This window comes from Fundulus heteroclitus, chromosome 7, assembly GCF_011125445.2.
Source record: "Fundulus heteroclitus isolate FHET01 chromosome 7, MU-UCD_Fhet_4.1, whole genome shotgun sequence".
NCBI classification, from domain to species: Eukaryota; Metazoa; Chordata; class Actinopteri; order Cyprinodontiformes; family Fundulidae; genus Fundulus; species Fundulus heteroclitus.
In genome coordinates this window covers 29,288,572-29,313,189 of record NC_046367.1, presented here as the reverse complement: position 1 = coordinate 29,313,189, position 24,618 = coordinate 29,288,572, and the positions used below count along the sequence as shown (strand labels likewise).

Sequence of the window (24,618 nt, the reverse complement as noted above, 5' to 3'; positions counted from 1 at the left end):
AGAGCACAGAGCTTCGGTAACCCCCTTAAACCCCAATTGCTCCCCAGGCGCCGCACAGTGGCAGCCCACTGCTCCCCAAGGGGATGGGTTAAGATGCAGAAGTTAATTTTTCCATTGTGAGATCAATAAAGTTCTATTATTATTATTATTATTTTCATTTTTCACATAGCAGCATGTTTGTTTTGATCATTTATTTCTCCTTTAAAATATTATTTTTTTAAAACAGTCTTTTATAATAGGTTATCTTTGTCTGATATTAAAATATGTCTGACCCAGTGACCTGTGGTGAGATTCAAGACTGATGAGAACATTTATTGGTTTAATGTCCTTTAATCAACTAGGCAGTTTTCAGCAATAGCAAGAAAAACAAAATAATTTTTAATATAAGGTCAAACTTTATCTTTTAAAATGTAATTTTTTTTAGATGATCTGTAACACTGGATTATGCAGTAATGTAAGTAATGAATCTTTAAAATGTAATGGGGTAATTTAAAAAAATAAAAGGCAGGTACAGCAGAAAAGGTCTTGTAGCACAGCCAGTCTTTTCGGGTGTAGGCTACCACTCCTGTTGAAAATAGCGGGTTATGTTTCTCCCACTTGCTTAAGGCAGATATCTCAGCTCTGGAGTTAGCCATTCTCTCTCTATTACCCGCTGTTTCCACTGAAAATCCAGTTTAGTAAAATCCTTCGGTTTGGAGACGTTCGTCCGTTTTGTCTGAACAGACATAAGTGAGTGTTTTTCTTGTCGATGCAACACCACACCCCTGGCGTAGAGCAGCTGTTGCCCATTGTTCCTATGGGGCTCAGTTGTGCCCCTATTAGTGTCGCCAGACACATTCTGCTTCACTCAGCGAATTTGATTATATATTTTGGACAGACAGTAGAACGTCAGCATGTGTATTACATCCATCCATCCATCTTCTACCACGTCTATCCCTTGTGGGGTCGCGAGGGCTGCTGGCGCCTACCTCCAGCTGTCAATGGGCGAGAGGCGGGGTTCACCCTGGACAGGTTGCCAGTCTATCGCAGGGCATGTGTATTACATGTGTAATCTAACATGCATATTGGTGATATAAAGGGAGACAGCAATGGGCATGTGCAGACGGCCTGCAGCAGAGAGGCGACGCAGCTCCTCACTCCTCACTCCCTCACCTTGCCCCTTTCTTATGTAATTGAACGTGCAGTGCATAAATTCAGCGATTTTTGACCGTAAAATGCTGAAATCATACTGAAAATAAGTAAATGCAATTGTAAAACAGTCTAGTGGACAAACTCATTTTATTTTATCAGTGTTATTTTACTTTTCATAATGACGGGAGAAGCACTGCCTCATCTGCCTCCCCTGACTTCACGTCACTGGTCTGATCTGAAACGTGACAAAATGGCAAATACATAATGAATCTACGATGGGGCATATAACTTTGTATTTGGCACTAACCGAACGTGTACAACCTTTGTTTATGTTGCCGGTGATTAATGCCAAACCTGTTTCCGATTATTCTTTCGTCTGTTGATATTTTTATGAAGAGTTGAAATCAGACAAAAGCGCCATTTTCTTCTAATTTGGGGCCTAATTAGTGAAATGTCTCCGTTATCTTACAGCAGTGATTTCCCGGAGCCACGAGGGTCCGGGCGAGATGGGCAAGGCGGTAAACATCCCAAAAGACGACCAGGAGAAGATGAAGGAGCTCTTCAAGATCAACCAGTTCAACCTGATGGCCAGCGACATGATTGCGCTCAACAGGAGTCTACCAGATGTGAGGCTGGATGGGTGCGTCAGCTTCTGCTTCCACATGACTGCAGTGAACCACATTACCGTACTGACAATTAAACAGCCACTGCAACAAATCCATACGGGGGACCTCCACCCCCGGCGCGTGCTTCTACTTTTCATCCGCAGAGAGGGCTGCAAGCAACAAAACCGAAAGTTTTTATCAATTTAAAATGTTAGTAGATCTGTTTTCATCACAGAAAGTGCAATGGAGGATCCCTGAGGGGAATGAGCTACTACCTAACCATGCTAGTTCAAGGATGACTGAGTGTACAACGCAGTGAAAAATTAATAGGCAGATTGCTGGCAGCAGTGCGGACGCTGTACTGACCCATTGTAGTGAATAGAGAGAAAAGCAAAGCTGTGATTTGACTGTTCTATATATACAATGTTCCCATCAGCTATTGTCAGGAGCCACAGCTTGTGACCAAAAGAATCAGACTGCTGATATAAAGGGCTAAAATGGGCTTCTTCCTTAAAGTGGCGGGACACATTTTTTACTGCGGTAGAAGAGGTTCGTGCTCAACAGTGGCGTCATTACTCTACCCATTCAGAGAGGACCATTGAGGGGGTTTGAATATCTGCTAAGGATGCCTTCTGGACACCATCTGAGGGAGGTTGTTGGTGGGTGTTTTTTTTGGGGGGTTGTAATGCCAGGTGTATTTATACTGAGCTGCCGAGGTACAGGCGGTGCTTACAGTGCATGCTGTCAGATCAGTAGTATGTTGGTTTCCGTTGATCATCACGCTCATTCAGCCTGAGGAATTACACAATTTGTGTTGCTTTCTGTAAAAGACCAGAACAGAAAATGAGTAGGCTAACTCCACACCAAACTAATGCCAGAAGTGTGGGTTAATAGTGATACCCTGGTTAAAGTTAAAGACCTGTCTGCTTGTTTAGCGAATTTATGGTGTGAGGGAGCAGTGGGAAAATGCATCCTTGTCTGAATACCTTCAGCTTTAATTAAACTCAATAACAGTTTAAGTTTAATGGATCAATAACATTTTGATTTGTTGTCTGTTTGGTGATTTCTTATGCGGTCCAAGGAACTGCAGCTGACCTGGTGACAATATTCAAAGACGACAGAGCTGCCACCGGTGATAAACATTATATGTCACAGACAGGGCTGTGGGTTATTAGTTTTCCTCATCCCGGGGGGAATAAACCATGGAAGTATATGCATTGTTAAAAAAGTCTGTGTGACGTTTCTCAGTCCTGGATTTAAATGTTTATGGGTTAGCATCTGGAAAGACTAAACTACCTGTAGACTTATAGGTGCAGTTTGGTTCAGCGAGTTCTGCTGAAATCTCTGGACTAAGAGGTCTGGATGGGGTTTGAAACTCGAGACTTGAACTTTTTAATTAAAGCAGTGAAAAACACATGAGGTCCTCCTGAGCTGTTGATCACAGTGACATTTTTCTGAACATATACGGATAGACTATTGACAGATTCATTCAATTGGAGAGAGTGGATTGGTTTTCAACCAAGCATTTAAAACAGATTTTCTTTCGGATTTGAATAGGATGTGTAGTCTGTCTCGTTGAATCGAATTGTTCCCATTTGTTCCCAATATCAAGGCTCATATATGATATTCCTGTTGACTCTGCAGTTCTCAAATTTCGGCTTGTTCTGTCATGGAAGGAAAAGTGGATAAATTACAGAAACTTGAAATTGTTTGTTTGGGGTCACATAGTGCTGTAGACTATCAGTATGAAAAAGTTAACCTGGTTATATGGTTGACTGGATGGCTGTGGCGTTGGGAGAGTTTAGTTATTGGTCAGGTAGACAATCCACCCATGATATTAGCAGATTTAATAACCAGCAGGTCAACATTTAGGACCAGAGGACCTATTTTTTCCCCCCAAATGGATTATTGAGATCCACCAGGACAATTTCCCCCTTGTTTTCATAATAACTAATGCAGAGACTTGTAAAAAAAAAACCTTTCAAGACTATACCTTACTTTTCTCCTTCTTGCGTGAGTAGCACTCGTGGCACGGATGGGGTGCAAGAAGAGCCTTGCCTTTTTTTTTTTTTGTCATAAAAAACAGGCCTTCTAAATCCTTTCTAAATGTGACAACAGCACCCCCTGCAGTTTGGTCTGTACCTGCAGTCAGTGGTATGACTAGGAAGGGATTTTTGTAGATGAATAATATAAATACACCCCTAAAAAAGTATAAAACTTAATGTAACTGAAGTTACATTAACATTAGTGATTGATATTAGTTTTGCCATATGCTCAGCTCGCTGAATTTAATTGACGATGAGGTTCACGGCTAGTTAAAATTAACGTGTGCCGTCTTTCCAGAGAGATAACAAGCTGTGTCCACAGGCAGTGAATCTTTTTATTTCATCATTTGTTTTTCACTGCAAGCACTAGTCATGATAAAACATTCAATACTGTTATTAATATTAAAAAAGCGTGGTTATGTTGAAAAACTCTGGTTGTTAGAAACCATAGTTATATAATGCATTTAACTCTTCTACATGTTTAAAAGGGATTCTGGGTAATCTTCAGAGTGGCGGCTTTAATGCATTAAAACAGAAAGCAATACATTTTATATTTTTGACCCATTTTATTGGGGGGTGGGGGCATGTTTCATAAGCAGAAAACATTTGAGAACCAGTGCATTACATCCAGGTCTGTTGGAGCAGGAAATATCTGAAACATGCAAGGCAACAATTGAGCCTGAAGACTAGGAAATTTTTTTTTTGATTTTATTTAGTTTTTGTCATTCTTTAAATGAGGCAAACGTGTTTTACAGCGAAAAGGTGAGCTCCAACCTTTTCTGTCTGCCGTAGCACAATTCTTCGCTCTGTATAAATAATACAACAGATTTATTACGGCACGCGGCCTAGCCTTGCAAAAAAATTTCTCCTGCTATGCAATGAGATTTATTCAGATAGGGGCAGGGCTGCGCGTGAAGGGCAATAGCACTTTTTCTTTAAGGCAACCTCCTGGCCTAGTTCTGTCAGTCTGCGCTGTCACGTCGATTACACAGGACCGAATGAGCAATGCTGTCTGCATCGGTGGCTTCTTTCACCCTCCGTCACCTCTCCCCACTCCTCCTCCTGCCATACACGACACTTTTGCTGTCCATCTCCTCTTTTTTTTCTTTATTCACTCACATCTAATGGTTTATCGCAGTCTGACTGTTATTCTTTCACAAACATCACATCAGGCCAAGGACATGGTGACACCGCTGTCAACACTGGTTGTGCTTCTCCCTCCTCTCCCAGCGAGAGCGTTTCTGCACCGGTGGCAGCGCTGAAGAGCAGCAGGATACCAAAAACTGTGCTCTCAGACGCTTTTAATAAGCAAAGTTTTTTCACAGGTCGTTTCAGATTTGATCAATGTACAGAAATACAGGTGTCAGCGGAAGGATACATGTTTGCATCCAGCATGTGGGTGTTAACCATAGTTAAATATAGTTTAGCTGTTAATAACGCTCATTTACGCTCACTGTGGCATTACGACTACCTGCCTAACACTCAGCAGGTCTGTGTGACGTTAATCCAGCTCTGCTGATCAGTGGATAGCTTGTGAGTTCTTGGGGTGTGCGACACTTGATCGTTAGCAATGACTCCTTTGACATCTGCGGATGGTTACGTGAGGTTTGTGCTGATCCAACTTCCTCAAATCTGCTCTGAAATTGAATCCCATCAGACTGACATATGGAGCGTCTGCAGGTCAGACTCTTTGTTCTTGGAGCTTTTCCTACACACCCAGAGGCGGACTAAGCTGGGGAGTTCTAAAAACTTTTATCTAGAGGTGTCAGAGTAAAGGGAGCTGAACTACTGCAGGCCATACTTAAAAGATTTTAATTTGTGGAAGCAACCCTTTTTTCTTCCATTTCATGTTTGTGTTGGTCTAAAAAAATGCTGATGTTTGTGGTTGCAGTGTGGAAAAATATGGAAAATGTTCAGCAGACACGAGTTCTTTTCAAAGGCGCTGTACTTAATTGCTCTAAGTCAGGGGTGTCAAACAAACGACCCGCGGGCCGGTTCCGGTGGCTAAATGCATTATCATTATTCAACAAAACAAAAAAATGTTTTTTTTTCTAGTGTCCTATCTGGCAATGCGGCAATAGGAATTGTTGTCTTAATGCCAAAAAGAGCTCATCAAATTTGACTTTCACAAGTGGAGCAGTCAGCTTTCTCCATTATGAATGTGAATAGTTGTATTATGATTCATGCGGGGAATATCTCAAATGATATGGACACTACAATGGGAAAGTAGCAAAGGAAAGGAAGAACAAGAAGAAAAAAAGAAAAGATGAAAGAAAGAGGAGATAAAAGGAAGAGAATGATAAAACAATTTTTGAAGAAAAAAAACATGTACTTTGTTTAATTGAAAATCTGCAGTTCCTATATTGTCCACGAGGGGCGCTGTGTTTTAATCAGCAGATGGTAGCTCTGAGCTTCAGATGTGGAAATTGATTTAAAATAATTTCTTAATTTTTATTTGTTTGATGTATTTTGTCATGCAGTGTTTTTCAGTTCCAAAAAATATGAAAAAATGTTTTTCAACATTCTTATGCATAATGCACAAGTAAATGTTTAACTGAGTAAAAGTATTGTTGAAATTGCACTTTTCTTAAAAACGCTGAGGTTATTCATAATATATTGTGTAAAAGTGAAATTCATTTAATATAAAAATCAACAACAAGTCCACTTTTATTAGTTTTATTTAATCTTGCAATGAGTTGACTCGTGTGGCCCTCTTGAGATCAGATTAAGCTGTATGCGGCCCCTAAACCAAAATCAGTTTGACACCCCTGCTCTAAGTGATCTGGTTGCATATTCAAAAGGACCGTCTGTGAGGTAATGTTTAGATGAAATCCTTGCTGTGCGTGCAGCTGTGTAGGCTTCACTCCACTGATTTCTCTTGTCTGTGTCGCTCTGCCAGTTGTAAGACCAAGGTGTATCCAGATGACTTGCCCAACACCAGCATCGTCATCGTGTTCCATAACGAGGCGTGGAGCACCCTGCTGCGGACCGTTCACAGTGTCATCAACCGCTCCCCGAGACACCTGCTGGTGGAGATTGTGCTGGTAGACGATGCCAGTGAGCGAGGTGGGTAGTTTGTGCTGTGACTCAAAAGCCTCTCACAAAATACAGTGTTTAATGTGTAGCAGACAGTTAAATTCATCCACACAGACGTTTGCATTCTAATTTATTTACCCTGGGACAAGAAGAGGATAGTAAGGGCTGTTTATAATATATATATATATATATATATATATATATATATATATATACACACCCACTGTTTTTCATTGCGTGAAACACTGATAACAAATTCTGTTCGATTTTCAAATTAGCTCGGCTGCTCTAATGGATTTGCTTTACAGCCGTACTCCTCGGTTTTTGTTTCAGACTTTTTAAAGGCGAAGCTCGAGACTTACGTGCAGACTTTGGAGGTGCCGGTGAAGATCCTGAGGATGGAGCAGCGCTCGGGTCTGATCAGAGCCCGGCTGAGGGGGGCGGCCATCACCACAGGTCAAGTCATCACCTTCCTCGACGCGCACTGCGAGTGTACCGTCGGCTGGCTGGAGCCCCTGCTGGCTCGCATCAGGGAGGACAGGTAGGAGCCAAAATAGAGCAAAAAGGGGTTTCTGATAGAAGAAAATACAAAATTATAGCTTTATGAGGGCACGGCATCACTGCTCAGACAGTTTAACCTTCATGTTGACTCCTTCAGCACCTTTTGTTTATACTGCTGTTAAATCACAGGTTGGATGAGTGGGTGCTTGATTTGAACATCGATCGAACAGCAAACTGTCAGCTGGATCCTTGATGATCATTGGTTTGTTGCTTCAATGGACGGTTTAGTTTACGTTCATTCTGTCACACCACAAACAGTCGATGTCTGGATTAAAGCAAGCAAGCACCCGTTAAAGGGAAAGTTCAAGAGCTTTTGAAGTGATGTTCTTTTTTAATCTTATAGGCATCTAAACTGCAGTGGATGACTCCCTTTGTTTGTCTTTATGTAGTTTAAATCAAAATGAGTTGGTCCCGGAAGCAGAACCAATTAACTAGTTTTAAACATGTAACACTGGTCCCTACTTTGGTTTATACAAATGGACATCCAGACAGACACATATTCATTAGGGGTGTAACAATACATCGATCAACATCAAGTAAATAAATTAAATGATTAACAATCCAATTAATGCAAAATGACGATATTAATCCTTTTCGTCATTTTTAAGATACACCTAATATATTGAAATTCAGGCATGAGACTATAGTGAACAGGTGATGTATTATTATTATTATTATTATTATTATTATTATTTTAACAATAATATTAGATGAATGCACCTACAAGAAGCTAGAAATAAGATGATCAAATCATATTTAGGTTTGTTGTGTGAGTTGGTCTCAAAGTAAATATTATTGTTACATGAAGAGATAATATCGCGTCACATCAATTGCATTGATCGTAAATCGTAACAGGCTTTGTTATATTGGCAAACATATCGTTATACAAACAAACTCATAAAACATCATGTTGCGACAAAGATGGAAATTTACATCCCCTAGTATTTTGTTGGTAAACTCTATTGCAGTTTACTTCACATTTCAACCTTTTCTTGAGTGATTGATTAAATACGCGGCAATAAAATACATGTTGAAACACGTTGAAACATCTACAACCTCTTTTAAATATAACAACAAACAAATTCCAGTGTAATCGTTATTATTTTTTTTTGCTGTAGCAATATTCAACATACATTTTTCAAAAAAAAAACCTCTTTGTTGAGTAACACTCTAAGAGGCAAAACATTTAAAATGTAAAGTTTGCTCAAATCCTTTCAGTGACTGAATTTAGGGTTACAGTTGAGAGACTGCCACTGTTTTCAATGTCCGGCTTTGATCTCTGCTTTGTCTTGATTGAGGCCGCGGCACAAAAAGCTCTCTCACATTGGTAGGGTGTTGCTAAGGGAAGACGTATGGCCAGGGCTCTAGCAGTGGGTAATCTTTCCTCACTCCAATCCAAAACGCAGCCCGCTTCTTTGACCTACACTGCAGCCGCATTGTGGAATCAGAGGTGGCATCAAAGATCTGCTCCTCCTCTGATGCGCTGAAGTTGGCAGGAGGTTTTTTGCAACAGAATGGGTCACAGATCCAGTCACATAATTTGGAGTTCTGCATCAGGACATATCTCAGGGAAGGTTCCTGAAATGTAGAGATGTGCTCTTTCATCAAAGAGTTTGCTGTGTTATGCACCATCTATCTTATCTTCAATAAATTCAATTCAATTTTATTTATATAGCGCAAATTCATGAAACATGTCATCTCAAGGCATCTCAATAAATAATTTCAAGTTGTCAAATGAGCCCTCTTTTTAATCTTGGACTTGCTGTTGCCACATCTCAAGTTTCCTTACAAATGACGTGACTTTATCTGCCAGATGTGAGAGGTGTGTGCTTGTGCCCTGCATCTGCAAAGTTAATTGAGCCACAGAGTTATGCAAGTTTCATGAGAAATTAGTTAGAGTAAAATTTGTAGATCGCCGCCCTCTTCCTTCGAACGGATGCGGATCTCGCCTCGCAGTTCAAAGACCCTGGGCGGCACCTTTCCCACGTGACAACCACCGGGACTCACGGTGGAGCAGAACAGCTGTGTGGTCGGAGCCCGTTTCCTCGCACAGCACCAAAAACAAAAAAAAAAAAAAGTCTGGGATTTGACAGATTGTGTTTTGATGTTATTGACTGTGGCGATGACATTGGCCATTTACATAATTCAGCTCGGGACTCAGCTGTTTAGACGGCGGTGCTTTGCGGTGTATCACGCAGTGCAGCGCGTCCACGGCGCATTGGGGGAGACATGCTTAATGAGCGCTTGCAGCCCTCCTCGCTTCCCAGCCGTAGCCTGCGCCCCATCTGTGCATATCCCCTCGCAGTCCTCCCATTTGAGATCGGCCTCTTTCAAGTAAAAGACGACGATTTTGAAAAGTTCTTGTGCAGTGGCATTGGCAGGAGCTTGTTTACAGAGAAGCAGTTCCTCCCTTATCTCATCTCATATATATGTATTTGACACAAGTTATCAGTAAGCAGTATCCGTATCTGTAGGCGTCTTTATTTATATTAGCCAAGTCGAGCATTGGCCAACACAGATGTAGCTTTAGTAAAGAGACACTGTTGAGCACAGCAGTTCATTGGTTTTAGTCTGCAAAAGTTAACTGATCTGTCTTTGTGCTCTGGATGTTTCGTTTCCAAGTGGCGTCTTAGTTTGTTAGGCTTCAAAATGACGCAAGGTAGCACTTTAAGACAGACAACACACTGTGTATCTTTCCTAATTACCAACTGTTGTGCAGGTGAAGCATTCATATTTTTATTTTTATTTACCCACCCCAAAATGGGAACCATTGAATTAAGGGAAAATCAAATTAGAAATCCAAAACTATCCCTTTAATGAGGTATTCCTGATTTGGGCAGCTTATTTTTTCTGCAAGGAGGTCCATCACCTTCATCAGAACAGGGAAAATAAATGTCTGTGTTTGATGTACAGTGAAATACCTTTTGTCCACTGACCAAAAACAACCAAAATGAGGAGAGACAAGAATAGCCAGAACTCTAAAAACAAAGAAAAGCCTGAAACAATGTCAAACGTTCAAAACACCAAAGATCATGTTGGGGGAATATTGCTAGAAAAATAAATAAAAAATAAATAAAAATCAGCCACAGTCTACACCAGTGTATCTTAGTAGTCAAAGAAATGTTTTTTATTTGTGGGAAGAATTACAAACTACCTGCCTAGAGACGTGTTGTCTTAAAATATACATTAAATGGATCTTACAGATGGGTTGATGTCTTTTGTGTCTGTCTTTTCATCCTGCAGGAAATTTGCATTTTCATGACTTAAACTACTGTATTATCAAAACCTTGCACATAAATTAAATGTTAATGCAGAAAATACACGATGAGGGTTAATTTACCGATCCATCATGTGGACTTCCCGTTCCTCAGAGTTCATGAACTCTTAAATCGGGCGACGTAGACGGAAGAAAGTCTAAGAAAATCCACAAGACTTATTATTTATCTCACAGCCAAGCTGTACATGTGTCTTTCAGAAGGGCAGTGGTGTGCCCTATCATAGATGTCATCAGCGACGAGACATTTGAGTACATGGCGGGCTCAGATATGACTTACGGAGGGTTCAACTGGAAGCTGAACTTTCGATGGTACCCGGTTCCCCAGCGGGAGATGGATCGACGCAAAGGAGACCGAACGCTGCCCGTCAGGTACTCAGAGAAGATGCGCCCTTCTTGTGCACAGCCGGAATCAAGTTTTAATAAACGATTTTTGTATGTTGAAGTAAGAAAAATAAAAGGTGGCTTTATACTTCCCATATTGACAGAAAAGTGCAGCAACACTTCTCATCTGTATTCTCGTCACTCCCACCAACAAACAGTCTTTAATTTATTACTGGCTGACTTATAGGCTAGACATGGTTACTCTCCTAAGGCTTTGTTTTAATTTGCAAAACAAATGAGTCTTTATTGTATCCTCAATGCCTCACTGAGCTACAATAGGAAACTAAGAATTACATCATGAGTGCACAGCTCCACGCATCTTTTTACTTAATACGAAACATTAGTACATTTATGAGAAATACTTCTTTCAACTAAAATATGCAACAAAATAAGAAAAAGATTGAGCTAAATTGATATTGATATACTTAATTTCTATTGAATAGAAGACAGCTTCTTGCAAATTTTTCTTTGCTGAATACGACAGCTGGAGCTCAGCAAAGACCCTGTTCGTCCGTTCGTTTGTTTGTTTGTTTCATAGTAATTTGTCGTGTTTCTTCTGCAGGACTCCCACCATGGCAGGAGGGTTATTCTCCATTGACAAAGCATATTTTGAAGAAATTGGAAGCTATGATCCGGGGATGGACATATGGGGTGGAGAGAACCTGGAAATGTCTTTTAGGGTGAGTGACGCAGATCCGAATGCTATCATCCTGCCAGAATTGGTTGATGCCCAGGGATACATGCTGGTTTTCCTACCTGCATGCATATTTTATAGACTTCCTTTATCTACATAAACCTTAGTACAGTCTGCTTAAGATTCGGGAGAGAGATGTGCAAAACCTTCATCTCCTCGTCTCGCAGTCAGAAAACTTACAAACACTGTCAACCCTGGGTTATATCATACATCTCCTATATTCCAGGAGCAACTATGGTGCACTGCTCATTTATTGGCTTCTCTGGTGCAAATGTGTACAAAATACCTAAACGAGACGGTTGATTTGGAAACATGGTGACCTCACTTACCATTCTCCTCGCTGCGAGGCACTGATAAATGTGGTTCCAGTTGTTTTAAAACTTTTAAAATATCATATACCTATGAGCAGCTTTAAGTGGGTAGTGTTTTTATCATTGCCATTGCATGACCTATTGAGATCAACACACAGCTGCTGTACTTAAATGGCATGTTCTCTCTTGTCTTTCTCATTTTGAAGAATTACTATGAAGAATTATTGTGCTTCAATACATAAATTAAAATAAATAAAAATTAAAGATTTACTGCTGGGTTTAAAACTAGTGTCTCTGTCAAAAAACCCTGTAGCAAATATTCAGTGTTAGAGCATGATTGCACGTTTTTACCATTGCATAAATAAACCAAAGTTATTCTCAGTTTTACGTGAGATTAAGCTACTGTGGAGAAATGAATTTACTTTAACATATAGTACACATTTTTACCAACAGTGTCAATTAACGTGGGGAGTGTATTTAAAAGCTTAAGTGAAAGGTGAAAGGTGTGCCTAATTTGGTTAAAGGCGGTATTATGCCTACTCACAACAGTAAAGGAACGTGGTCTTTTGTTCTGATAAAAGCTGCCACATTATGTTTGTAACAAAACATTTGCATACTCGGCAACTGATTTTACTAGTCACATAATAAACTAATAAACTGATCTAGCAGGTATTACTGTTTACATTATGAAAACGACAACTATAGCGTTTTCTGAGTTATAAATCTCACCGTGTTACAGTCAAATTTTCCTGCAAAAAAAATTCAAATTATTACAGTTTAAAACATCACAGCATGAATAACTACAGAAACGTTTTTTTTATAATGATCAAGTAAGCTGTGCTTTTCCTAAACATCCCACAGAATAGCTTAAAAAAAATAAAAGAAATGCAGATAAGTTCTGGATTATTTCAGTACAGTCTTTGCATAAAGCTCCCATCTGTTCATGTTTATTTAAAAACCTGAAAAGTAACAGCGTCACTTCCGATGGCCAGTGTCTTTCTTTCTTTGTCTATAATTCCAATGTTTAATGCTGGTGTATTTAAAGAGTCTTGAAGGCTTAAGTTTCTTGTCTGCAAACCTCTGAACTGCTGCGCCGTGATTTGCCTATAAGCAACTGTTTGTTGCTCTACTTTCCACCTCCGACTTCCTTCCTGCTGCTTGGAGATGTTAAAGCAGATATAAAAATAGGTCATATTGAGAAGCTGTAACTCCTGAACCTAGCCTCAGTGTGCGCTAATGTAATCTTAATCCTTTACACATGGTTTGGGGAGGTTAAAAGATGTTTGTTTGTGTGAAAGAAATGTGTTCCAGCCATCACCTTTATTTTCTAACATCAAACTGAACTTTAAGGCTGTAGCTTTTTAGAACAAACTGGCCTCTGACTGGAAAATGCCATTTTCCATTAAATTTGTTTCTTTAAAGGCAGAGCAGATGATTTTTCTGCAATGTTGGTAAGAAACGCCCAGGTCCCTTTTTGAATAACTGTGCATGTGCAAGACCATCTTACCTGCTCTTTTGCTTCTCAGGGGGATCGCTGAGAAACGGAAGAGCAAAAGAAAAATCTCCCAAATACACTCTGGTGTTATTTCTTTCTTCTGAGCCATCCTCTGATTCTCATAAACTTGTAAGACTGTTCGCTTCTTGCGTCTCTCAGCCATTTTCACAGTATACAGTGAGAGCAGCGGAGCGACAATGAACGGCTGAAACTGAAGCTCATTGGACACGTAAACACTAGAAGTACATAAGAAAGGAACATGCAAGCGCATTGTTGTTGAGCACGTCACAATGATTGGCATGTGGGACAACCAATAGATAACGAGGAACTCGAAGCCAAAAGAAGATCATCCACTGTACCTTTAAGAAGTATCTTGCTAGATCTTATCAGATTTTCTTTTAAAATGGTGATAAATCTGAGCTCCGTCCTGTATCAATCAGTTGGCTTTAAAATGTACGTTGTTTTCTGGACGGCAAGCTCAGTAACACACACTCACACACACACTTAGATCCAATAGGATAATGCAAGTAGTGTTTGCATCTTACTGACAAATGCAATAAAACTTCACTAAAACTGCATTTTGTAATAATCGCCACAATATGTAATAAAATCTATGAACCCATTTTGCAATAGTTTTTGCCACATTATTTTATAACATAATTACATTTTGTTGTGCTTATTACCAAAATGTGGCGGTTCCTCTTTTTTTTTTTAAATGATCATGTAATAACGTGGCACATTATGCAATAACAATCACAAACCAGTCTCTCTGTTCATCCTAATCAATATATATTTGATAATTGTCATGTTATGGATCCTAAATATTAAAATCTTTGAAATTCTGTGTAAACAAATGCCAAACGTTTGATATTTTAGTCACTTATTCAGCTTCATTGCTAAAGACACGTAAATAGCTTTTTTTAATGAGAAAACAACAAAAAATGCATATTGTTTCTCAGAAGCGTTTGATCTTTCTTTCTTTGAAAGTGATGGTAAAATTAATTTCACCAGTAATTGTGGCACCAGCGTTGTAGTTATAGACCTTAATTATTTTTTTTACCCACTTAACAAATGTACACTAAGCAAATGGTGGATATTTCTAAAATTCTCATGGTGAAACCTTGCCACTGCCACAGTTGATGCATTTAATTCTAGTTTTGTATTATGCATCTTTACCAGGTTTGCCAATAGATGTGGGGAGCATTGTGTCCTTTGAATCAACGTTTTTTTTCTTCATATAAATTGTTGTCTTTCCAGATCTGGCAGTGTGGCGGCTCTTTGGAAATTGTAACCTGCTCACATGTGGGGCACGTTTTCCGAAAAGCCACGCCATACAGCTTCCCGGGTGGAACGGGCCAAGTTATCAACAAGAACAACCGACGGCTGGCTGAAGTCTGGATGGACGAATTCAAAGACTTCTTTTATATCATCTCACCAGGTACAGAGCAAAGCAGCTGTTGCTGTATGACTACCGGTACATGTTTTTCTTTTTTTTTCTGGTTTTAGAATTGAAAGGCAAGTCTAAGACAATTTAGAAACGGTATAGGTTGTTGCAGTTTGAAGGAATTTCTAGACGAGTCAGGGATTTGCTTTATGTTTTATTCAACATACATTCCCGTTTAAAAGCAGATACGGACAGCCCTCATTACCCCGCCTCACTGGGCTCGCTGATATTACATTTAGCAAATTGCTCCGAAAGGATGCGTCTGTTCTATTTGATTTATTTTATTCTCTTACAGAGTCCTTTTCTTCTCATCCATTTAATAATTCACAGTTCTCTCTCTGCTCATATGCTGGAATGTAAGGCTGCTTTTCATCTTGAAGGGAGGCTAATTCCTTTTTGCTTGCAGACACATTTGTGGCGCCCTCGTGAACTCAAGTTCAGAAATTTATCAAAATTGGTCCTCTCGCCGATAGTGCTTCGGCACATATGGGAAACCTAGAGGAACAGGGCTATGCAGCTTGAGAGATGAGTACCCCCTCAATCTTTTGTCTCAGTAATGTGATTACCCTTTAGCAGAAACCACTTTTCCGGAAATCTCTGGCTAAGTGTTCTAGATGGCTTGCCAGCCTATAAGAGATCATGCTTAATCTGCGGATCTTCCTGCACAAATTGTGACCTTCACCGCGGCTCGGTCAGGCAGGACTCTCCATGGGCAGGTGTGCAGACACAGCCAGCGTCGTGATGGATTGCTTTTGCTGTGCATTGTGGCCCCTACAATGCCTTTCTGTTCCTCCTGGACATTATTGAGGATGATCTGAGCTGTGCCGCTGCCAGAGCTCACTTATTGGCACAGAGGAGCATGCTGTGTTGCCTCATGTTTGGAGAGGCCTGTAGTCATCCTAATAAAAGTGTAATTGCTTCCTCATTCTCTCTTTTTTTTGTAGAGTGTTTTAGGACCATAGGGGCATCTGTTCCCCTGAAACATTATCTGCCCCCTACAGTGCCATGCAAAAGTATTCACAACCTGCAAACTGTTGCATTCTCTTACTTTACAGATAGAATGTTGTTTATCTGATTTAACACTATACTTCAATCAACAAATCCTCTCTATTCGACTAGTGAAACTAAAACTATTAAGCAAAATTAACATAAAAGAAGCTAAGGAGCTATGTACACACAAAGGATCAAAAGGACAAATAAAGATAGTTGAAAACCATCACCATAACAATGATTCAGTGAATCCTGGTTCACTGTAGATCTAAGTTAAAGAACCAAAGTTATTCTTAAGGAATATGGAATGAGGTTAAATTATCTTAACTCATTTGGAACAACATTTTATGTGTGTTCAACCCTTTCACAATGCAAATCTGAGTTAGACAAAACATTATTTGAGGAAATAACATTTTAGAGAATGATTTGCTAAATAAAAATCAATAACCTTTAGGGCACTCTAATTTATTATTTTTATTAATGCAATTGTTTCTCCTGGAAATAATTAAGACTCAAACTGGTAACTTAGGAAGCTAGAGGACGCTGTAGCGGACGATCGATCGGTCATGTGGCCATTAGCTTGATGGGTTAATCTTAAAGTTACACAAAACACCCTTAAATCGACATTAATGGTCCATATTAGTGCTATACTAATGCTTGTAGCACTGTCAAACGATGGCGGAGCTAAACAAAAACAAGCATTATGTATAAAAACAAACCGTAGTTACGTTTACTAGGATTAGTAGTAAGTTATTAGGAGCTAATACCGTTTTATGCTAGCAGACATTCGCTTGAACAAACATTTAAGCTATATTTTGTTGTAATGAGTGGACTGGAAAACATGAAAATAAACAATATACCAATAACAAAACTGGTGCAACCAATTGCTTTCTGAAATTATTGCATAATGCGAACATTTGTTTTCAGGTCTTGTAACATGTTTTTAAATCAGATTTAGGTTTCAGCTTTAACTAGGCCATGCTAGCATGAATATGCTTTGATCGAAACTTTTCCACTGTAGCTCTGGCTATGTGTTTAGGGGGATTGTTCTACCGAGAGCTGATATTTCAAACCACTCTAAAGTGTTTTTTTGCAGGATCTAATGGGGGTTCTTCCTGAAATGACCTGTGTTTATCTCCATCCACCTTCTTTTTCCTTGCTGAAGAAAATTATCCCCAGAAAAGATGCTGCCAAATGTTACACTGTGCTGACAGTGTGTTCAGGGTGTTGCGCAGTCTTAGATTTTCTCCACATAGAGCATTTAATGTTTAATTTGAGTGCCATCTGACCAAAGCGCATTCTTTCACACATTTGCAGTGTCCCCTTCATGTCTTGTGGCAAAATGTAAGTTAACTTCTTAGGACTTCTTTTTAACAGTGGTTTTCTTCTCGCCACTCCCCCCCCCCTCAATTTGTGCTCTATAATCTTTTGATAACAGGGCCGCTGTTATCCTGCCCGAGTTGCATGTCCCTTCTAGTTACTATTTGATTGGTTTTAAAGTGCATTGTTTATTTTTTTTGTCAAACGTTTCGGCTTGTTTTTAAAAAAATTGTGCTATATTCCCCACATTGCAATCTAGCTCTTTCATAATGAATTACCACCCTGTATCTATCTGCATGTGATGTAGGGGTCCCCGAGAGGCGCTCGAATGCAAAACCATCTGCTTGATGGGTTTGTGTATGTGCCCAGTTGTCTAATCCTTCCCTTCCTTTCAGTTTCTACAGTGCTGCTAAATCAGGCTGTTTTTATTTGGCAGCAAGGGCAGTGTTAACCTAAACAGTGCATCTGTTTGGTAGGTGTCTGTGTGTGTGCAAAATGGACTCAAGGGGCCAGGTTAATTATGTATAACTTAAGAGAAAATGCCTCCCTGATTTCCCACGTGGCACACGGTTTTTATGCAGGGCGGTAACATGTTGGTGAGGAGAGGCCCTCTGGTGTTTCTTCATGGTGATGCAAGAAAGACGAACAGGAACAAATTAATTCAGGCTGAGGACATCCTCTGATATAGATATATGGTTAACGCCTCTCTTGTCTCCTGCAGGCGTGATGCGGGTGGACTACGGCGACGTCTCCTCCCGCAAAGCTCTCAGAGAGGCCTTGAAGTGCAAGCCATTTTCCTGGTATCTAGAGAACATCTACCCAGACTCTCAGATCCCAAGAAGATACTACTCACTTGGTGAAGTATGAGCCCTCTTATACTTTAATTCTGTAATCTTTTATCCGCTGTTTGCCCAAAACAGGTGCCTCACAACGAATGAGAATATCTGCAAAAAAAAGTTGATTTATAAAAAAAAAAAAAAAAAAATGAAACTTGTGTACATATTAGATAGATTCGCTACACAGAGTGATTATATGACACTGATTTCTGTTTTGATTATATAGGCTTACAGCTAATTAAATAATGGTATATACATACATTTTATTTTTTCATTTAATGTACAGTAGTATGGTGGTTACCAAATGACTGCATCAGTGCACCATACTGTGCGATCAACCAGAAGCTGGGCTAAGATGTTTAGGAAAATGAGCCTTCAGCTCATCTGCATTGTTGATTCTGGTTTCTCTCCTTTTCCCTCTTGGTAACACCTCATTGATTCTCTACAGGGTTTAAATCAGATCAAGCATAGTGCTTCGTCTGATTATGTATTGATATTTTTAGCAGTGTCGGCAGGTGCCAAGTCTTGCTGGAAAAGTAAATCAGCATCTCCAGAAAGCTTGTGAGCGGAGGGAAAAAATATCCTGACTGACTGCTGCAAGGACGGTGGCCCATGAACCAATGCCGGCGGATGACATGGCTCCCCAAATTGTCACTGACTGTGGAAAATTTCACACTGATTCTGTGCCACTTCACCCTTACTCCAACGTCTGGGACCTTGATTTCCAAATGAAATGTAAATTTTCATTTCGTCTGGAAAGGAGAAAATTGGACCTCTGAGCAAATATCTGGACTCTTTCTCCTCAGTCCAGCTAACACGTTCCTGATGTTGTCTGGTTCAGGAATGGCTGAAAACAAGGAATGGGACAGTTGTAGCCAATGTCCTGAGTATGTTCTTGGGTCTCTCTGTCTTTCGTGGATCTTGAAGCTCTAACTCGAGCTGCAGCGCATGTCTTAGGAATCTAACTGGGCTTTGCTTCAAAATCCTCTCAGGGTTGTGGTTATCTCTATTGCTTGTTCACCTTTTTCTACCACAATCCGTCCTTCCACTAAACTTACCATTAACATACTAGTTTGCATTACTCTAAACAGCCGTCTTCTTTAGCTGCCAATTGTAATTTCAAGTCAGTAGTCTTCCCATGACTGTAGAGGTCACAAAATAACTGTATTATAAATTATATCTGTATTATAAATTATTTTTTATTGGTTGCATGTAATCCAATTTTCAAAAAACATTATATATGCCCGTAAAACTGGACACGGTCTCTCTCCCCCGTTCAGGACTTACAAGCTTCTGCGTTACATTGACGCACAGTCTGCTGAGTGTATACAGCTTCCGTATATTTATCCTTTTACTTCTTATTTTACTGTATTCTTATTTTTTGTCTGCACCATCAATACCAAGTCAAATTCCTTGTAAGTGCAAACCTACTTGCCGATTAAACTTGATTCTCATTCTGATTCTGATATATGTGTGTTGCACTATGAATTGAAATTGAGAACTGAACATTTAGGTTGTTTTCTGATTTATTTAGAGCGTATTTTGTGTATCTGTGTTTTCAAAAGGACGATGTTACTCGGGGTTCACAGATGTAAAAATCTATGAACCCAAGAAAGAATGGAGAACATGAGATAGAAGCAGAAATACCCAGTTGTTTGTATTGAACTCTTATAACAAACAACAACTTAATGGAGTATGTTTTTTTTGCTGAAATACCAGGCTGCAGGAATAAGTGTTTGATCTTCAGCTAGGATTTGACCGCTTCCATTAGCAGGATAATTTGAGCTCAACCTCCTGCTAACTCAACATGAAAGTATTTTTTAAGTAGCCTGATTTGCCTTTTTATGCATGTCTGCTACACTGCAGCCAAGGGTAGAGGCAGAACTGACACGAGGCCTGCCTCCCCCGGGGTAAATGGCCATTTAAAAAGTAGTGTCAGTAAAATAACTTATGGTGAAAAGAGCCTGAAATCATCCAGCAGCTGAGGATGGGGAAGGATTTTCATCACTGCTGCTCTGTCATCCTGCTGTAAAATAAAGCTGAGTCTCTTTCTGTCACCTCTGAGCCAGACGTCTTCCGGCTGAGCCTCAATTACCATAAAACAACATCAGCCTTCCTGCAACAGCTGTAAATGTTGCCTTTTCTGTTTCTTAATTTTGTCATTATAGTTGTGCTAGGCTTGGACCAGGGGTGTCTAAACTTTTTTTCCATGGGGGGCCAAAATTGTGAAGGTTAAAGTACTCGCAGGCCTCTAAATTTTATTCATTTCATTGCATTTTATCGATTTTTATCTGTTAAACAGTGTAGTAAATGCAGTATTTTATCGCAACTAGCAAGTTAGTCAGATTTCCGTAGAAAAGGGATCTGTAAGTCATTGTAGATATGAAAAAGTGTCTTGCAGAGTGGCCCCGTTAGGAAACAAAACAAAGAAAAAAGCAGCATACAGTGTTTTCAGGTTGATTATCTTTGTCTGGATTTTTTTTGTGTGTGTATTTCCATCTTCAAGAACAATAAATGTTTCAGTTTTGCTTTATTTTTACATATTTAAGTCTGGTCTTCAGTAAAAAGTCACTGTATGCTCATGGTCCTATGTACTACCCAGTACAATTTAAGGAAAAAAGACATGGTTGAGAAAAGATGGATACTTTGTGTTGCATCTTACATTTTCCATTCTAAGATCTTTTTTGAGAGGCCTCACATCAGTTAAAATTGTGCGCTAATATTTTATTTCACATGTATATCTGCATCAACCGTCTGACTTGGCGAACCAAGTTTATATCATTGTTGAATTGTAATTGAGGGCCACATAAAATCCTCCTAAAGACCACTTTTTACATCCGTGGCTTAGGCAATATTTAGCACAATATCTGTTTTCTTGAAAGTTTTAAAAAATACATGTTTTGAATGGTATAATTATTGCAATGTGTGAAACTGATAAATATTTAGTGATTTTCTTTTTTTGATTTAAAAAAAAAAAATCCTTTTATACACCTGCCTGCAGATCAGAAACGTGGAGACAAACCAGTGTGTGGACAACATGGGAAGAAAGGAAAACGAGAAAGTTGGCTTCTTCAATTGTCACGGCATGGGTGGAAACCAGGTGAGAGAGCAAACCTTTTTCAGACGCAGCAGCTTACATGTGCTGTACTGATACGCACAACATTTTTCAAGTTTGACAAGAAGCCGTCAGTTTACATGCTCCTTGAAGATGTTTCATATTGTATATGACAGCCCATGGCTTGAAGTTATTATTGATAACTTAATTATAGTTAGTGTAAATATAGGCTATATGTTTCTAGGTCCTATCATCTACAAGCAGATGGAATCAAAATGGGATGGGTCAAAATCATTATGTATCTTATCATAGACAACTTCCTAAAAATATATATTTTAGGAATATATATATATATATATATATATATATATATATATATATATATATATATATATATATATATATATATATGTGTATATATATGTATATATATATATATATATGTGTGTATATATGTATATATATATATATATATGTGTATATATATGTATATATATATATATATATATGTATATATATGTATATATATATATATATGTATATATATGTATATATATATATATATATGTATATATATGTATATGTGGGTGTAATTAACAGGTCTTTCTTTATATTCTTTATTGAACAGGGACCTTGCATAAGAGCATCAACCGCAAAGGAAAATTTTCCTTTACACCAGATTATTGCTCTCAGAGCTCATTTCTATCTGCAGTCTCTGACACAGACTAAGCGTTTTGCTGTTTTCAGTCATTTAGGCTTTGAAAATGTATTTTTGTTTGCTGAATACCGAGATAACGAGACAGGTTTATAAAACTTTGTTTACACTCTGAATGTTTACAAAACTTTTATGAGTATTAAGTATAATTTACCTTTTACATTGTATCACTTTAGTTTCCTTCCACAGCCGTTTGGCAATAGTTTGCTGGAATATTGGCCCCACCTTGCAGAACTGGTGTGACTGAGGCAGATTTTTAGACCCAGTCGCTCGCACAAACCTTTTCATATCTGCCCTCAAACTTTTTATACGACTGAGATTAAGGGTTTTGCTATGGGAACCCCAAAAACATTCACTGTGTTGTCTTTAAGCGCATATCTTTTAAAGGAGATGTATGTGGCACTTTCAGGCATCTAGAAATATTACCCGAGGATGAAGTAGATTTGTAGAGGTCTATAGTTCTCTTCCCTGATATCTTGGAGGATTTCGTTTTGTTTTCCCACGATGTCAGAAAAGAAAGCAGCAAGTTTTGTTTGGTTTCTACAGGTTTCCTCCACATAACTCAAACAGAGTCAGTCCACTACTTACTAAGCTAAGACATCATCAAATTGTTTAAAGATATTGTAATCTTAGTGTGTGTGTGTGTGTGTGTGTGTGTGTGTAAACTTCAGATTTTGGAGAAAATCCTAAACAGATCTCTCTGATTGTTGTGCCATTTAATAAATAGAAACAATTGGGGTAATTTTAACAGACTGAAAACCAGAAACGATTAAATGGATTTAATAACGGTGGGAAAAAACAATGTTTATTTTCATATAATGTATCTAAAAGTCTGGTTCTAGCTTTAAGCAGGGCTGGGTTATAAAGACCAAAAATAATATCTCAGTATTTTTAGGCTGAATGTCGATATACAATATTTATCTCAATATGTTTTTTTTTTTCATAAAGAAATTATAAAAAGGCATCTCTGAATTAAAGCTTTATCCCAAATGTCCCACAGGCACGTTTTTTAACAAATGGATGTAGAGAAATATGAGAAACAGCTCAAAACAATAACCCACTGAAATACATAAAAGTATAATTCTAACGCAACATAAATCATCTCAATATAAACAATATAGTCGCATCTTATATCTCTTTTTTTTTTAAAAAAAGCTAAAAAAATTTAAAATCCTGATATATTGTCCTGCCATAGCTGTAAGATCTTCAGAAAAAAATACATTTAATTACATTGTGTGTAAGATTAGTTTTATTTATTGTCGTATTTCATCTTAATTTTTAATAATCAATATGGTGGGGGGGGGGGAAATTGTCCCAGAGCCCATGGTGATTCATCGTAATCCATAGTACGTGTTATTGTAGCTTCTAAATATTGCTTTTTTTCCCTTTGGTGCTGAACCTAGACTTTCCAATGTGCTTCTCTTTGAAACTGTCTTCCCGCATTTAAGATGCTGTCTTTCACAAACGTCGGGATAAAACTTTGATTTGGAGACATATTTTGTAAATCTACATTATAATCACCTTCAGGTAGATGTAAATTTTCTGTTTCGGCCAACAAGTCTGTCTGCCTTGTTGAATACAGAGTTTAATTTATACTTAAAGGTTGACTTTTCATCTCTGTTGAAGATTTATTCTCAAACCTGCAGTTGAAAGGTTGACATTTTTTGAACAATCATTTGTGCCTGTAGAAGGTATTGAGAAAAAAAAGTTATTGAAACTTGTTCAAGCTGTTAAGCAGATGTTTTGAATGCAAAATGTTTATTTAATCTTGACGTTGCTCCACCCAGGTCTTCTCATACACGGCGAATAAAGAAATCCGGACGGATGACCTCTGTTTGGACGTCTCCAGGCTAAACGGACCCGTCAAGATGCTTAAGTGTCACCACATGAAGGGCAACCAGATGTTTGAGTACGACGCCGAGGTAGGATCTGTGTTTCCTGCAAGGAAAATGGTCCAAAAGGAAGCAGTAGCAGGCGGTCCATGTGGCCCCCTGATGACTGTTTGTCCTCAAAATGAAAGCAGTGCTTTACTTAAAGAGGATTTAAGCGGTATGGAATCAGAAACCGAAGGGCCCCATCTATGCCACTAGATGGCGCTGTGTTTTTTATTTTTATTTTTTCAGGCAGCACAGTGTTGAATTGCTATTTCCATCCAGCAGCTGTGTCTCCTCTCATCTTCTCTCATTTCATATAGTATGTTGGCAAGTGGGAGTATGATTTTGAGGTAAGCTGCCCAAGTTCTCCGTCTTTAATCTCCCATTAGCTTTGCTTGTGTCCTGTGCTTCCAGTGCCGTGGTATCCTGAGGCGACCCATGAAGAATCAGTGGTTCTTAGGTTAGAAGAATAGATCTTTGTGTGAGATTGGGGCATTTTTCTCCTAGCCTGAAGTGGAAGGACAGCGTGAAATAAAAAAAAGGCACACACACACGCACAAAAACAGGATCTAAATTTAGCAACTAGAATTTCTTTGCTCTTAATCAGATATTTTTGCTTCTTCTGTGATCAGTCAAAGATGCAAGAAATCCAATAGTAATAGAAAAACACTTATTTGTTGCAAACTAAAAAAAAAAAAAAAGCCAACAGTCTCTTAAAAATGAGAATTGTTAAATATACACAAAATGCTTTTTAAAAGACTCACACCTGTGTGCGTTTTCATTCTATTTCTCTTCATGTATTACGCACTAAAGCAAATACCGGATTAAAATTTTACAAATACACACGT

The 24,618-nt window shown here is 38.8% G+C and overlaps 1 protein-coding gene across 4 annotated transcripts in view; it reads left to right on the top strand.

Moving 5' to 3' along the window:
* Nucleotides 1–24,618, top strand: part of galnt13 (UDP-N-acetyl-alpha-D-galactosamine:polypeptide N-acetylgalactosaminyltransferase 13) — a 60,842-nt gene that overhangs the window by 22,969 nt on the left and 13,255 nt on the right. For 3 of the 4 annotated variants that reach the window (XM_036139431.1, XM_036139430.1, XM_036139429.1), the window contains exons 3-12: nucleotides 1,603–1,771; nucleotides 6,681–6,847; nucleotides 7,151–7,358; nucleotides 10,854–11,024; nucleotides 11,599–11,716; nucleotides 14,794–14,974; nucleotides 18,012–18,151; nucleotides 21,128–21,226; nucleotides 23,684–23,818; nucleotides 24,091–24,120. In XM_036139431.1, coding sequence (XP_035995324.1) covers nucleotides 1,603–1,771; nucleotides 6,681–6,847; nucleotides 7,151–7,358; nucleotides 10,854–11,024; nucleotides 11,599–11,716; nucleotides 14,794–14,974; nucleotides 18,012–18,151; nucleotides 21,128–21,226; nucleotides 23,684–23,818; nucleotides 24,091–24,120 — 1,418 coding nt within the window. The remainder of the gene's footprint in view (nucleotides 1–1,602; nucleotides 1,772–6,680; nucleotides 6,848–7,150; nucleotides 7,359–10,853; nucleotides 11,025–11,598; nucleotides 11,717–14,793; nucleotides 14,975–18,011; nucleotides 18,152–21,127; nucleotides 21,227–23,683; nucleotides 23,819–24,090; nucleotides 24,121–24,618) is intronic. The other variant, XM_036139432.1, reaches the window with a different exon arrangement.